The 15,869-nt window shown below is 31.2% G+C and overlaps 1 protein-coding gene across 1 annotated transcript in view; it reads right to left on the bottom strand.

Annotated features, from left to right (window-relative positions):
* The window catches only part of LOC129231375 (alpha-mannosidase 2x-like), an 88,905-nt gene that overhangs the window by 58,102 nt on the left and 14,934 nt on the right, over positions 1–15,869 (bottom strand). Inside the window, exons 4-7 of the mRNA XM_054865671.1 lie at positions 11,853–12,024; positions 8,571–8,698; positions 7,609–7,782; positions 4,876–5,062 (exon numbers count right to left, since the gene is read on the bottom strand). Of these exons, the coding sequence (XP_054721646.1) occupies positions 4,876–5,062; positions 7,609–7,782; positions 8,571–8,698; positions 11,853–12,024 (661 nt within the window). The remainder of the gene's footprint in view (positions 1–4,875; positions 5,063–7,608; positions 7,783–8,570; positions 8,699–11,852; positions 12,025–15,869) is intronic.

Consider the following 15,869-nt stretch of genomic DNA (forward strand, 5'->3'; position numbering starts at 1 on the left):
CAACTGAATCACAAAAAGCAGGAAATAAAGCAGATCATACTGTGAATACATTCATAACTAAGATTTTCTTTATAATGTTTTAGTTGCAAAGAAATTGACATGTAAATCAAAAGAGCAACAGTAATGGTATCAAAGGAGAAACAATTTTTTCAACTTTCATGGGAAAACTAAAACTAATTAGTATTTTAATAACATGCCTATTTGTTTTTTTATATTTTTCTTTAATGCACAACATCTTAAGAGAGAAATTGAATGTTTAACTAATTTTGTAAATTAATTTGTGTCCAACATTATAATTTTCTGCCATTAAAAAATTGAAGCCTCTTGAATCTTACAAAGCAGATAATTTATTCAAATGCAGTTTTAAAATGATTCCTTTAAACCAAGTTTCCCAGTTCTCATGTTTCCACCTAATTTTCTTAGAAAGGAAAAGGAAACAAGAATGTATTTATCATACTGTATACTAGTTCAGCCAGAAATTATCTTCCAGATAATGGGATGATGTAACACTTCTTACATGCATATAGAATACCATTCTAGGCTGGCAATGGTGCTGAACTCAAGGGTTATGGGAAGAGGTTGACCCCTAAACTCGCCCCTTCACTGTGTCCCTGATAGTCTCATTGATGGTTAGAACTGGCCACTGTCATAAATTTTAAAATTAATAGATATTGTTAAACACTATCATTTTAATATCAAGATGCATGAAACCATTGTTACCTCAATACTAGTACTGTTAGATAGGAACTAAATAAGCTTGAAAATATGTTTTTGTTTCAAAACATGATTCAACAGAGGCTTTTTCAAAGTTCAAGGAGGCATTTTTAATTTTAGAGTTAGCAGTAATTCCCCACCCTTATTTGTACTCGGAGGATTTAATGATAAATAGTTGAGGGAACTTAAATTTTTAAAAATCAATAGAATAAAATGATATGAATACAGTCGAACCTCCATAGATTGAACTTACACAAATCAAAATTTTCTATATATCAAAGTCCCAATCAAATTTTAAGTCCATTACATACAAAAATAGTTTCTACAACCCAAATTCAAAATAATATGATACTTCCCACTATTCGGAAACAAGTTTTTTTCTAACCAAATAAAAGTGCAAATTAGGTATTAAATGAACATCCCACATTTCTTAGACCTTAAAGTGTGTATTATTTCATTTCAAATATACTCAATTAAAAATAATTTTAGACAGAATAATCCAAAAGTTTATAGTGATGAAGATTTACATTGAGTCAAAAAATTAGAATATTCAAATTAAAGGGGGAACAAACCCTTTAAAAAGAAACAATATCAATGCTAGAATGCGTCATTTTTTGCTGAATTCAATGCTTTAATCCTTTCTCTCTCAAATGGATTCTACCACTTGTTTCCATAAATCGTTTCTGACAGTTTCCACACCCTCTTCAATGCGGCAACAAGCTCAATTTTGTTGGCGGGCACCAGGTCTTGAACTGCTTTCTTTAGATTTGACTGTACCACAAATTCTTGATCGTATCGAGATTAGTAGTTTCTTGATCAGTTTAATACAAAAATTCCTCTTTCTGTTTAAAGTCTATGATTCTATTTAGAGATGTAACACGGAGTAGAATCTTACTGAAAGATAAAATGTGTCACTAAATGTGTAACTGCTGTGCCTCAGATAAAGTATCATGCAGTATTATTGATAAACAGCAGAAGTCAAGCATTGTTTTATTTTTAGATATATATAACTTCCCCATTCCAGCAGCCCTCATGCACCCACAAACCAAGAAGGGTATGTCAAAGTGGAGAGAACATTTTACACATGATTTCCCATATGCTTTTCTTTTTAAAACTCAAACCCGAACGCCTTTTTTTGTTCACAGATATTTCAAAAAAAGATTCGTCACTAAATATAAGCTTTTCCAACCTTGTGGCCCCTGTTTGAGCTTCTCTTTGATTCAGGAGATTCGAGCACGTTTCTGCTTCATGTTTATCTTTGGTCTTACTTCGTAGATCCGTAATTAAAACCGCAGTTTATGCAACCGTCCAGGTGTAGTTGACATGGCTAAGATAACTATACATTCTGTCCGACACTTTTGGACGTAAGAAGCATTTTTCAACGATTATTTCGGAAAGTTTACTTTAATTTGGGTTCATCTCTGCCAGGTGTTACAATTTTTCTACCTAGTTTACTTCGGTTACTTTTTAGTTCGTCAGTCCTTCTATATTCCTTTAAATCCTTACATAATATAGATTGTAAAACATTCATTTGAATTGAGTTGGATAGTTTTTTTCTAACTTTAAGAAATGATACAATATGTAACTTCGTTTTTTTCCTATTTATCACTTTGCCCACCCATTTTGAGCAATAAAAGGCATTTAAAAGAGCGTAAAATTATCCAGGCGCAAAGCTCCATACATGTGACAAACTATAGGGTAACAGGTATGCAAATATTTTCGGCACTTTTTAAAATTCACATTGAATGAATAGATTATTCTTATTTTTTGACCCATATAAAAAATCTATTTTTCTAATATGTTATTGCAGTGTGTGTTTTGCAAGAGCAGCGTTTTTTCGCTTACTCGTGCTGCCGTCATTTTTTTCCTTTCCTTTCTCTCCCCCCCCCCATATTTCTCTTCTAGCGAGTGTTAGATTCAATGACATTGGAATTTAGTGACTCCTCAAGTCTTTGTCAAAAATGCAGGAACGGTTGCCTATCGGTGTTTCTAACCAGCTTGAAATTCCCCCTCGATTATATCCAAAATTCACATTTTCATTGAAATCTCCAAAATCCCTAATAGTTTCCGTTTTACCTGGTATGTGGACGTCCTTTGTTGTGGCGAAAACATGTCATCTTGTCAGCAATCACTCTAACTCTTAAGACATTTAAAGAGCCTACATAATTTTCATTTATGCGTGTAAAGTTTGCAAAAAAAAAAAAAACGCAAATGAAAAAAAAAAAAAAAAAAGGATGATCGAAAATAGCATGAGAAAAGGCTAAACTTTCAATTAGAGCCGATTATTTCGAAAAATCAGGGAGAATAGCAATCAACTCCATGGTCTGCAATGTAGCAAGTTGGAAATAACAGAGCTATACCTAAAAAAAAGTCAAACGGCGTGAGTCGAAAAGCCACTCCCCCAAAAGCACGTTGCAAACAAAAGAAGCTCATAACAGAAAACCGAGAGAATGTCGATGTAAATTCGTGGTTATGGAACGGTCCAGTAATAAAAGCATATTTTTCAAACACTCAATTTTTCTTTTTTAAGTAAAAACTGAAAGAAAGTCATCGAATTCCTTTCTGTCCCGACCTCCGTCTCGGAAATTTTGTCCAAGACGGAAATCCGTCCTGAGACGGAAGGTCTTGCACCCATGTACACATAGTTCTAGAATGAAACATCCTATGCAGATATTTTTAGAACCTTTTGTAAGTTTCCTTTGAATTTAATTTGCTTTCATTTTTTCGAATTTTTCAGTTAAAAAATCCATAATATGCTCTTGAGACAAAGAAAGTGAGAGCAATGAACTTCATTTTATTTAGAATGTTTGATTCACATCTGTAAATGAGATAAGATGATGTACAATTCACAATTTAATACTCAAACCAAATTAAAATACCAGAATATGTCACTTCAAATTAATTTAGTTTAAGGCAATAATATGCTAGAAACAAATACTTATTTCTTTTAAACAGTATGCAGTCAGGAAAAAATGTAAAATGTGGAGAACTAAATGATGTATAGTAAAAATTTCAAACTAAACTTCTATACAGATACATGCACTTTATTATTTGAAAATGATAACTTTTGCATATTCTCTCTATACAGATTTTAAGTATGAAATGCTTCAACAAACAGATGCTTGTTAGTTGAGAAAAGTTCCATTTCAAATACACTGAGTTGAAGAAAATGTGCAGTTTGTCAGTACTTACTTTATAACTCAAACAATGAACTGTATTGTGCACATTATATTTGAGGAAATACTTATATGAAATGACTGTTTTACAGCTTACTTTAATATTATTATAATTGGGAAATATTTTGCCAGTATAAAGCATGAAAGGGAGCCAAAGCACAAAAATAAGATATGGTTCATACCATATATCATGAGTGTTGAGTTCACATATTAAGAGAAAATTCTAAGCTGAAGTAAAAGGTCCAGTGTAAGACCTTCCCTGATGCAAAGCATCTCAACCCTAGACCAATTTTTGACCTCCATTCCTAACCGTGCAAACCTCTGCATAGTGAACCCTAAAGCCTAGAGCTAAAAGATGGGGGAAGGCAGGAGATAAGTATAAATCACACTTGCAATAAATGTACTCCCAGATACATTAGTAGTCTCACTTTTAGACAAGATATAAACATGCAATTTTGTCAAGATTAATGGCCCATTTACTATTTTCAGAAAATAAATTATGCAAAAAATTTTAAAACAAAACAACACCAAGTATAAAAAGTATATTAAATGCCTATGCAATGTACATACATAAAAATAAAATTTGCAATTTTACCAATCGAAAATAAGTGTGTTTTAACTTATAAATTAATATTTTAGAAATGGCAAAAAAAAAAAAAAAAAAGATGAAAATCTCTTCTGCATAGTGAAACAAACAAGCAAAAATTGTAATACACTAGCAATAATACACATGCAAAACATAAAAAATCACATATTTAAAAACCAATATGCCCATCGAGCATATCATTTGATTGACACAGATACAAATTTCAGAATATTTCATAAAGAGTAACAAATTAAAAGCATAAAATCATATTATATATTTATACACATTCTCAAAATCTTATAGTAACACCATCAATTAAAAAATATTAATGAAAAGGCTATACCTTGCATTTCCAATAATTCATACTTAATGCATAGTAAAAACAAATATACTGCTCACCTATCAGCTACATTTTTATCAGTAATTGGCACAGGTGGAACTCTCCATGGACAGTTAACTTTATTTCCTGGAAGACGTTTAAAATCAAATTGACAACAAACTTTCGGATCAGGACCACAGGAGTGAGGAATATCATAGCTATAGAAAGGCATGGTATGGCACAATATATCCATTGTATGGTTGTGATCTAAAATATCAATAGAAAAATACAATGAATGATTATACAAACTAAAGTTTCTAACAGTGGAAATGATTGATTGGTAAAATTAAAACAAAATCAAACCATTTCACGACAAATTAAAGGGTGTTCATAAATAAATAAATGAATAAAAACTTAACATACTTCTCTATAACATGAAGCCTTTGAAACATATAATCAATTGTAATTGTTATTGTTTAACAAAAATGAAGACATTCCAGATTATTCAATACCACCATGGAAAATATTAAAAACTATCTACCTACTGCAATTGTAAGTAAAGAAGTTCAGTAACTTTAAAAAAAAAAAAAAAAGAAAATCAAAGCTGGAAGATTGATTCAGATACGGGACAAAATTTTGAACATTTTTGTAAACACTTAAAAACTTGGTGCAGCACTTCTAACCAAACTCAAGACACAAATACTGAAACATTCATGAGTAATTTTATACTGGCAGACTGTCAGTTAAAGACTTTAATTATATTAGAATCTTAACACTAGATGAAAATGGGCCAGAAACAGTAAGTTCTAGACTTATACAATTTTGATATAGTTGATTACTTAAACATTAAGAACTTGTTTTTGAAAAAAGAATGTAATAAGTCTAGAAGAACTTAAAAAGTAAGGCATTATTAATATTAATTCTATTTGATGATAATACAGTAATCTTCACTTTGCACAATAGTTTTGATAACAATAATTGATTCAAAAACAATAAGCAAATCACGAAATGCTTCTTTTAAAATGTAAAATATATATATATATATATATATATATATATATATATATATATATATATATATATATATATATTATTTTTTATTTTTTTATTTATGTTTTTTTGAAAAACTACTAAGAGTTGCCTGTCCACAATTTTTCTAAGAAGCTCATTCATAAATTGCTTGAAATCACAATGCTTTTAAAAGTCATTGGAGTGGAGGTGTGCACTATATTACAATGCATTCAAATCATTAATCATTCAAACATTCTTAGTAGGTGGTTCAGCAGCAGTTTCCCCCTTGTTATGAGCCAACTTGCCCATAACAAGGGTTTAACAGCAGTCTCTGGGTGCCATAACCGGAAAGCCTGTACATGCTTCTAGTTCTGCAGTAACTCACAGCTTATATATCAAAATGTATTTTGTAAAATTACAACAATAAAAACAAGATAGTATTGAAATAAAGACTAAAAAATTGCAGTTTCAAGAAAAACATAAATGGCACATTTAAAAGTAAATCTTTTAGTTTTTGCATATTTGTATGCAGAAGTTGCTGATTTCAAAAACATATTCTATATAATGAATAATTCAGTTATTCTTAAATTTAAAATATGAACAAGTGCATTACAGGTAATTCATTTTTCCCTGGGAAAGTGAATAAACTTGTCATGCTGTATTCAGAACTATTTTATTTTTACCCAATGTAAAGTAGATTTAATGAAAATAGTTGCTGCTGCTTAATAAGATCAGCCTCTAGTAGTGATCAAATGTATAGGGCTGGAAACACATCCATACGAATCCTTTGAAAAACTGCTGTTCAATAAGATTTGCTTAGCCAGTTAATAAAATAAAAAAATAAATACAGATGCACTGGTTTGCCTACATTTGAAAATGCAAAAGAGATCTACAATAAACGATGGAAATATTTTTTCCTCTATTTCTATTTTCCTAATTGTGTACATTCCTATAATCAGACGAAAGAAAGTTAAAAGAATGTAAAAACATGCTTAGCTTTGCCAATCAAGAGTAGCATGTTGAGAATTTTGTTTGAAATGTTTAAAGTTACAAACACAGTTTTAAATCAGCACATGAACAGGATCAACTGGATATATTTAAGTTGAAAAAACAATGAAATTGAAGCAAACTATGATGACTTTCGAAACTACCCATAAAGAGCCAGCATCCCCAGAAACATTTTACACATGAAAAACAAAATGTTTGCAAAAAGGTTGAGTACTGAAAACTTGGCCCTTACTGATAGGTGGCTAAGAAGACAAAGGAAGGATAGTATTATAGTAATTGCCAGAACAAGGTCATTATAAAAGTTTTGCTAAATTTATTGAACTCGAGTGATCCGTCTTTGGCATTTAGATTCTTAGTTTTTGATGAATGTTTTCCTGCCTTGCAATGCATTGAGCAAATATTCTGTGAAAAAGAAAAAAAAAAGAATTTTTCTTCTTTTAAACTGTAAGCTTTTAGATTTCTAGAAAAAAAAGAAAATTTTCTTTTCCTCAAAATCTCTTTTCTGTGACATTTAAATGTAAGATCTTTTCCCAAGTCAGTATGAGACTTTTGACCATTCATCTCTTTTGCTCTAACTTCTTTCAATATTTACTATTTTTCTTTCTCTTGCAGAGAGCAAGTTGCAATGAATTTCTTCTTTTCAATGTGCAGAGAAGAAAAGATTGGTCCTTTGAAAAGATTCTTCTTTTCAAAGGGTCAATCTATTGATTGACCCTTTGAATCAATAGAATGATAATACAATACCATAGCTGTTATCTGAAAGAGAGAGAGGAAAAAAAGCTGTGAAATCTTACCCCATTGCTGTCTCCATACAAATTCTAAACTTTTAAGCTCCGCTAAATATTTTTTGATTGAATAGTGAACTCGCTGAACAACCATATTATCTAGACCCATTCTTCTCAGCATATAGGCCATCGTTGGAGATAGGCCAAAGGGGTCAATGGCCCATCCATTTTTTGGCTTGTATTCTAGAAAAGAAATAATGTGATTTTTAGCTATTTATAGAAGTCATGCAGAAAGTAGATTAAATAAGAGATAATGCAAAAGATATAGGCCATTAAAAATAAAATGAAAGGTTAATTTCAAAAAAAAAAAAAAAAAGTTAAGATAGTAAGTGTATAAATTGAAATTCTTGTACAGCAAATGAGCAAGAAGTAAACATGGAGTTCTTTCTCTTTCAAAATAAAAATTACATGTGTTATGACAGTAGGTATAAGACAGAATGAGTATAAGATAATAACCTATACACATTAAAGATGCAAAAGTAATTCATTAGTTGTGACTAGCAGTGCACAATGACTTGCATAAGTACTCAAATACTGGCAATAATACTGCAACATCAACAAATGTATAAGCTCCAAATATTGTTTTAATGATATGCAGACTGACAACACTAAACATAAGCACATGAGAATTGCTAGCAAAAATAATTACTATCTATCTATTCTTAAAACTTTCATTTTAACTCTTGATTAAATGAGCAGTTTTAAAAGCTAATGGTTCCAACCACAATATACTCAAAATTCTTATTTAGGAGATATTCATAAAGCATAACCTATGACCAAATTTTGAATAAACTGTTTGCAGTATGAACATTAATAAAAAAGACGTGCATGAACTAATGCAGGGATTGAACGACCGAGTATAAACAATCACAATGAGCAAAACATTAAAAATTCAGGGAAAGGGAAACAGCAACTCAGAATGCAGCAGATAGCAAAATCATACAATACTTTGAATATGCAGAAATGTCAACCTAAATTTTGTTCCAGCCATTGGTGACCCTCTATCATTTGTTCAATCATAGCAAAATAGTGAGCTGTAGCTTCATCATTCATAACCCAGCCACCAGTAACTATCTCTAGCTGTCCATCGTTTAGTAGCCTGTAGAAAACATTGAAAATTTAACATAATTCAAAAGTAAAATTGCTATTAGTAAGCAACTAATTTTAATATTATTCATATTAAAATTAGTTGGGGAAAGGACACAAAACTCTTTCCCTTTAATTTCTTTATCATCTGAAGTTTGGCGAACATTAAAAGATATTTTTTTCTTTTTGTTTTACGTCTTCTGATCACTTTTCAATGTGCTGCACCATATGCACCACAGATTATTATTTTAATTATTATAACCAAGTAACAAGTTTTTACTTCATTTTATGCCACATACACACATTTCTTGTTTAATACTACTTAATTACAAACATATAATTTCATTTCCTTTGATAACTTTAATAATGGAAGCTGTAAATATTGTAAAGACAATAGAAACTTTCACGTTCTTAAAATACTTTTATTACTATAATAATCACCTTTTTAATCCATCATACACCATTCATACTTCTTATGTGTACAAATTTAGTTATTCAACTAAAAATGTTTGATTTTTTATTGAGAATTTATTAGTACCTTATTTATAATATAACAGTAATACAGTGCCAGATCTTTGATTTTTTTGAACCAGGACAAAACCTTGAAATTGATGCCTTTAGCCATTGATCTTCTTTCAAGTTTTTAAAAAGGGGTTTAATGAAAAAACATAAATCGGGAGAATTTGTCATTTTCCAGAAGTTGCTTGCTTAGACCTGTCATTTAGGGGGGTCAATTGCCCTCCTAGCTTTGAAAAATTAATGTTTTTATATGTAAGAGGCAGTAGTTTTTGTTCTTTTTCAATAAAATTTGCATTGATGAAATGCATTGCCGTTTGCCATTGGAGAAATTCGAAAGAACGGGCCTGTGTTACCTCCCCCTTAGATCCGGTACTGCAATAATAACATGGAGTAATAATTATTGTGCAACTGCTGTAGTGCATACATAACAAAACCAAAACTGCCTGTATCAGTGACTCATCAGCTTTTTTTTTTGTTTTTGTTTTAACCGAAACTGTCTCCTTATGTTTTGCAGTCCGTACTGTAATTCCGTTTTATTGTATTTATTAATTGTAGCTCTCAGATGCTCCTAAACAATGAGTCGCCAAACTAGTAACATACACTCTAACAGTCTAAAGAAATATTGAGATCTATTGTTTTCTGAAATGTACCAGTATGTTGCCCCTGCTCCTAGCCTTTTTTCCAACCATTCAGTAGTTCATTTGTTTAATCTCTGCGATGTACATATTGCACTTTTTAGCACACTCAAATCACATCCATTTCTATGTCATACTTCCTTCCAATCAATTAAGTCTTGAAAAAAAACTACATTTGTGCTAACTACACACATTAAATAAAACATTATTAAGTATAAAATTATAACAGCATGCAAACCTTTTAGTAGTACAACAAATGAAACAACACAAAGGAAGTAGCAATCAAAATTAAATTTGTATACTTCATTTAATAAGGTACATTTGAAAAGATAGGGGAGAGTAAACGGAAGATGAATGCCCCTTGAGCATTTTCCACCCACTAAGCTTTATTTCTCTCTTTACAGTTTTAAGGATTCAGTTGTTCAGTTAGCAAACTTTACAGGCATACATCATTTAAGATTTGGCTTTAAACAAATTGCGAAATGGTCAAACTTGTGCTGAAGTGGGTGTTATAAAATAAATTTGAAAAAAAAAAAAAAAACCCTTCAACGACTAAAAAATGCTTTTGTTGATCATTTTAAAATTCTGGAATTTGAAAAGAATTTTAAGAAGAAAGAAAGCAATTCTCAATTACCTGATGTATTTTATTGTTTTCATGAATTTGTTGATATAAGGTGACAATTTAGTAACAAGAGAATTAAGAAATTTAGAAAGTATCACTAATGAAATAGCTTCTGGTGAAGGATAGGTAAATGAAGAAGATGATGCCAAAGTGTCTCCAAATCATATGAAAACACTAAACGATTAGATAAATTTTATATTACATAGTTATATTTGCAATTTAATTCAGCTGCTAAAATTGTCTTTTCTTATTTGTACGAACTTGAGAAAACTGTTAGAAAAATTCTCGCCAAAGGTAAGAACTAATATCTATAATGAATTATTTTGAAAGAAAATATAAATTGTCATTAGGTCTGTTACAATTTTTATTTTATTTTTATAACAATTACAGCAATTGTCAAACCATTATTAATATCAACTTGTTTTCGTTGGCAACATTCTTATTCATGCTCTCACGAGAACTTACGCTGCACTTTAGCCTTTTGAGCACTTTTTCACTTATGCGCCTTTTTGTTAGTCTCTTTGGCTGGCACATTAGTGAGGGTTCAATAAATTTTTAAGGAACATGTGAATTTTAACAAGCAATAACTTTCTTGTGTGCATACTTTATGACAGAATTTACTGATAATTAATATGAAGTATAAAACTATGAAATAAGATATAAATTTACATACATGCCAATCTTTACAGAAAAAAAAAGGAGATCCTACTAGAGGTATATATAGGTGATTCACCAGCGACAAATTTCACAACAAAATTATTAAATTATACTTTTAAATAACATGAATACTAAATTTAAAGTGAAATGTGGATTTTTTGCTCATGTAAACTAATTGGTAGCAGCAAGAAAAATAAAACATACTGGAAAGGAAAAACCAAATAATGAGTAAATTTGCTTTTAAGTTTCGTACATTCCATAGTCTCTACCAAAAAAAAGTAGCTACAAAAATTTAATTATTAATATCCAAAAAAAAATCAATATTTTATGAAAATAAAATATGTAGGTATAGGGTAGCACATGTTAAAACAATTTCAAACTTTCAAGATGCAAAAAGATTGAAATCTACTACAATTTTCGGCAAAGCACGTTTCGTTGAACATGCAATGTGGAAAGCTTATAAAAATTAATTTTTACTAAATGAGTTATTAATTGGAAAAATTCTTTTTCCCTGACAATGGTGGTTGACTAGAAAAGGGCGCCATCTATTTAGAAGAAAGCGAAACTTGTTGATGATTGATTGAAAAAAACTGCAAAAACGGGAGAAAATGGTAAAGAATGGGAAATCAGGAGTTGGAAGCAAAAAACGGGAGTCTCCCATTAAAAACAGTAGAGTTGGCAAGTATGAATTTATAATAGATATGTCTAAAAAAGCTAGTAATCATTTTACACACCTTTTCACAAGTAACTGAGTGTTCCGGTCGACCTTTTCCCACCACATAGCAAAATATGAAATTTCTGCCCAAATGAACTTGCGTCTTTTGTCATCTTTCATTTTCAAAACTAAGTTATTCAAAATATGTTGAGTTTGATCTTTAAAATATTTTTCAAAGGTTTTAATCCATCCTATAATAAAATGAAATTATTCTTCTATGTGCAAAAATGAAGGATTGCTAACATGTACATACATAAAGAGCACAATGTCACTTTAAAATATTCAAAGTCAGAAAGAAGAGTCTAACCATACTTAAGATATCTATTTTTGCAAGTCAAAAAAAAAAAAAAAAGCCAGTGTTCACCCTGTGGTTTTTTTCAAAAGTCACCAACTGTCTGCCTATTTATATAGATAAATGAAACTTTCTACCCTTCATCCAAGAATAAGGTAACCCTACCCCTTCAGAACTAATTGCGCTTCACTTGCAATTTTTTTCATTCTAAGAAATCTGGTCATTTTTCTGACATAAAAGGAGGATTGATCATGGTCTTCCAGAACTACCATTGAAGACCATCTCAAAGCTTAGAATCAAATTTGCTAAATCAACTCGCCTAGCTTTTAATAGAAGTTTTCATTTTTGTTTTATGCATAAAAGTGCAGCCAAAATGAGAAAAAAATTACTTTTTCTTTCATTTAGCACATTGCTTTGCTTATTAGCATGTAAGAGGAGGATAATTTATTTACAATAATGCAAGGACAGATACAAGGGAGGGGCAATTGCCCCTCCCTTGAGAGGGACAGCACTGGCAATTTTTCTGATTTAAATTTCTGAAACCCAAGTGTAGGCCATTTTTGATGAAGTGAAGGAAAGGAATGGGGTTCAAATCTCCCTCCCAAACTTTTCGGAAAAGGCAATTTTGATGAGGGCCAAACGATCGTTGGCCCTCATCAAAACCTTCTCTCAACATTTTGCAAAAGTCAAGTTTTAAAGACGCGATTATAAACATTTCAGGTAGCGTTAGGAGAAAGAATGGGTTCAGCGACTTTCCTCTGATAATTTTTCAAAACTGAAGTTTCAAAGAGCTCAATTTTAGACGACCTTCGATGATGTTTGGAGGAGGGAGTTTCAAAACATTCCACTGGAATTATTACAAAATTGAAGCTCGAAAGCACAATTTTAGAAAATACCTCCCCCTCCCCCCAGGCATGTGTAATCAGATATGTAGTAATAGATAAGTTAAAAAATCAGCCACCCCCTTTTTGAAACATTTCTTGACACGCACTTGCAATAATGCTTCATAATGCTCACAGTTTTGCAAGATTGCATGAAACATTACCAATTGGGCTATTTTTTTTGGCATGGCTGATGACCTAAAATTCCATTACTGGCTAATCTTTGAGAGATTCAAAAGTTTAGCCAATATTATAAAAAGTAGCTTTTATTTTGTGGATGACTCAAATAATCGTGCTTTTAGGACAAATATATGTTGAAAAGTAACTGGAACTCAAGTCAAGGGAAAAGAAATTAGGCCTATGGCAGAAACAGTATCCAAAGCTGCTTTAAGAGCTGTGGTTTCATAAACATCAAAGTAAATGAAGCTAAAGTGACCAAGGAATAGGATCACTTTGAAATCTTTATTGATGTGGACTGGGCGGAAATTAAAGATTACTTGAGTATTGAGGAAAATGTAACTATATGTGAATACTTGTTCAACAAAGTGAATGTTCAACACTGTCACAAAATTCCAGAACATTCCTGGAAAATGATGGGAAGCTAATGTGCCTACTTTCTGCTAATAACATGTATGGCAAAAACCAGGTAAGTTTTCAGCGAAAAGTTAGTAATCATGCTAAAATTCACATGAAATCTTTCTGAAAAAATTTGAAATCTTCCTAATCAAAGACTGGAATAACTAAGGAACCTACAGTGAAAACTTATTTATGTATATAGTAACAGCTTGGCACCTTCCTGCTTTACCAGGAAAGTTCCCAAAGGAAATATGGTCAATGCTAAGAAAGAATTTCAAGCAATTCCTTCAAAGCTATAATATTCTGAGACTGTATTTTGCTCTTAATTGGGGGCTCAGTCGATCTGGAAGGTATAAGCTGAAGGTGAAACATCTAACAAAGATGTCTAATATATTTCTACACCGGTAATTAAAAATGCTTTTTACAACAGTACAAAATCGGCATTCATGAAACTTGTTGCGATTCAGAAAACTTTTTGTAGAAAACCTGTTTTTCACAGGAAACTGGTTTAAATCCTTGAAGTCCTGGTATGTTACCCGAAAGTATTTAGTGAGGTTTTGGGTGTATTTTGCAGTGAAGTGGTTCCCGGAGAGTCTGCTTGTACAGATAATGATGAAGAATGTTTACCATCTCTAACTAACTAGCAAGTATCAGATTTTGCAAATATTTTACTGCACTACCTGGAAACTTCCAAAAACATGGATTAGTCAAATTGTGTTTACTAACTTAAGGGTGCTTTAAGAGGCGATGAGAAAAAATTAAGCAGTCAAAATAACTTCTTTATCAAAGTATCTTAAAATTTATTCTCTGTAAAAATTTTTTTGTAGTACTAATAATTAATTTTATCTAAACAACAAAAGTCGATCCATTATGCACTATTCCTGAAAAAGGAAACAAAAATCTTGAGATAACAGGGAAAAGAACTTCCAATAACTCAAACTATCAATTACTTGAAGGTTTCAGCCTGTCCCTTCTAACTTTAGAGTTATCGAGAGTTGATTAAAAATTGCTTGATTTAGCAGAAAGTTACTGTCCCTCAGCTAGGGCTAAGGCAGAACTAGATGCAATATGCCAGACAGCCTAGTTATCACATCCAGAGACTGCAGTTTGGTTCTTATTAAAACTCCTCAGTCTGGAACAGTCAATTACAGAGATTAAGGCAGATGTCATCTGATTGAAGCTGAGAACACCAACAAACTAGTAGATAAAGTAAATATATCTCACCAGCAAGTGTCCACAGCATGGTGGGGTTCGATTCGTAATTAAATTTATAAGTCTAAAGAAAATCTACAAAGCCGGAAAAACATAGGCCAAACTTGAAAGAAATACACAACAAAAGCTGAATCATCAACTAAATTAAGCCAATTGTATATAATGTAAAAAAAAAAATCAAAACCAAAACAGTTTTGGAGGTTTTAAAACTTGGATTGAAATTAAAAAATTATTGGTGCAATCTCAGGGAGCTGTAAAGTGATGGGAGACTTGCTTTCTTGCTGGCATAACTTATAAATAAAATGAGTTTTCAAAAATCAGGATTAAAAAACCCACATAACTACCTAGACGCGCTTAAACAGATAAGTTGAAAACCTTAAAATGATAATATAATAAGAATAATAAAATAAAAACATTTATACAAATAAATTAAATATATAGGGAGAAATATTAAAACAGGGAAAAACAAACAGCAATCACTTATTTAAAAATTCACGGTTTGTGTGTGTGGGGGGGGGGGAGTATCAGTATACACACATATTTATAGACACACACACACACATATATATATATATATATATATACATATATATACATATATATACATATATATACATATATATATATATACATAATAATAAAAGTGAAAAATATTGAAAAGACCACACCAAAAGCCCATAGATGCGCAACACAGCAAAACTAAAAGGAGACTCAGTATGTCTATGGATTGATCTTCTGGATATGTTTTTATCTTTATTTTATTGTTACGTTGACAACTGGAATGGATTTTTATCAGGTTGAACAATGGAATTGGCTTTGTTTACATGGATTTCAAGGTAAGACAATTTTGTTATAGGCAGGTACTGCCCCGTGGATGGCTAATTATCGGAACTTGTTTTCCTAATTAGTCGAGGCGAAACCCCCTGCTTTTAGTTTTAGGTTTGAGCTCTAGTTTATTGTTTTTAGTTTAGCAAGTGGTGCTTTTGCCCATTGTTACTCTATATTGCATGTACTGGAGCTTAAACATTCTCTTTTAGTTCATAGTTAAAATTTTGGTCTTTTGACCATAATTAAT

Source organism: Uloborus diversus, chromosome 10, assembly GCF_026930045.1.
Source record: "Uloborus diversus isolate 005 chromosome 10, Udiv.v.3.1, whole genome shotgun sequence".
Taxonomy (NCBI): domain Eukaryota; kingdom Metazoa; phylum Arthropoda; class Arachnida; order Araneae; family Uloboridae; genus Uloborus; species Uloborus diversus.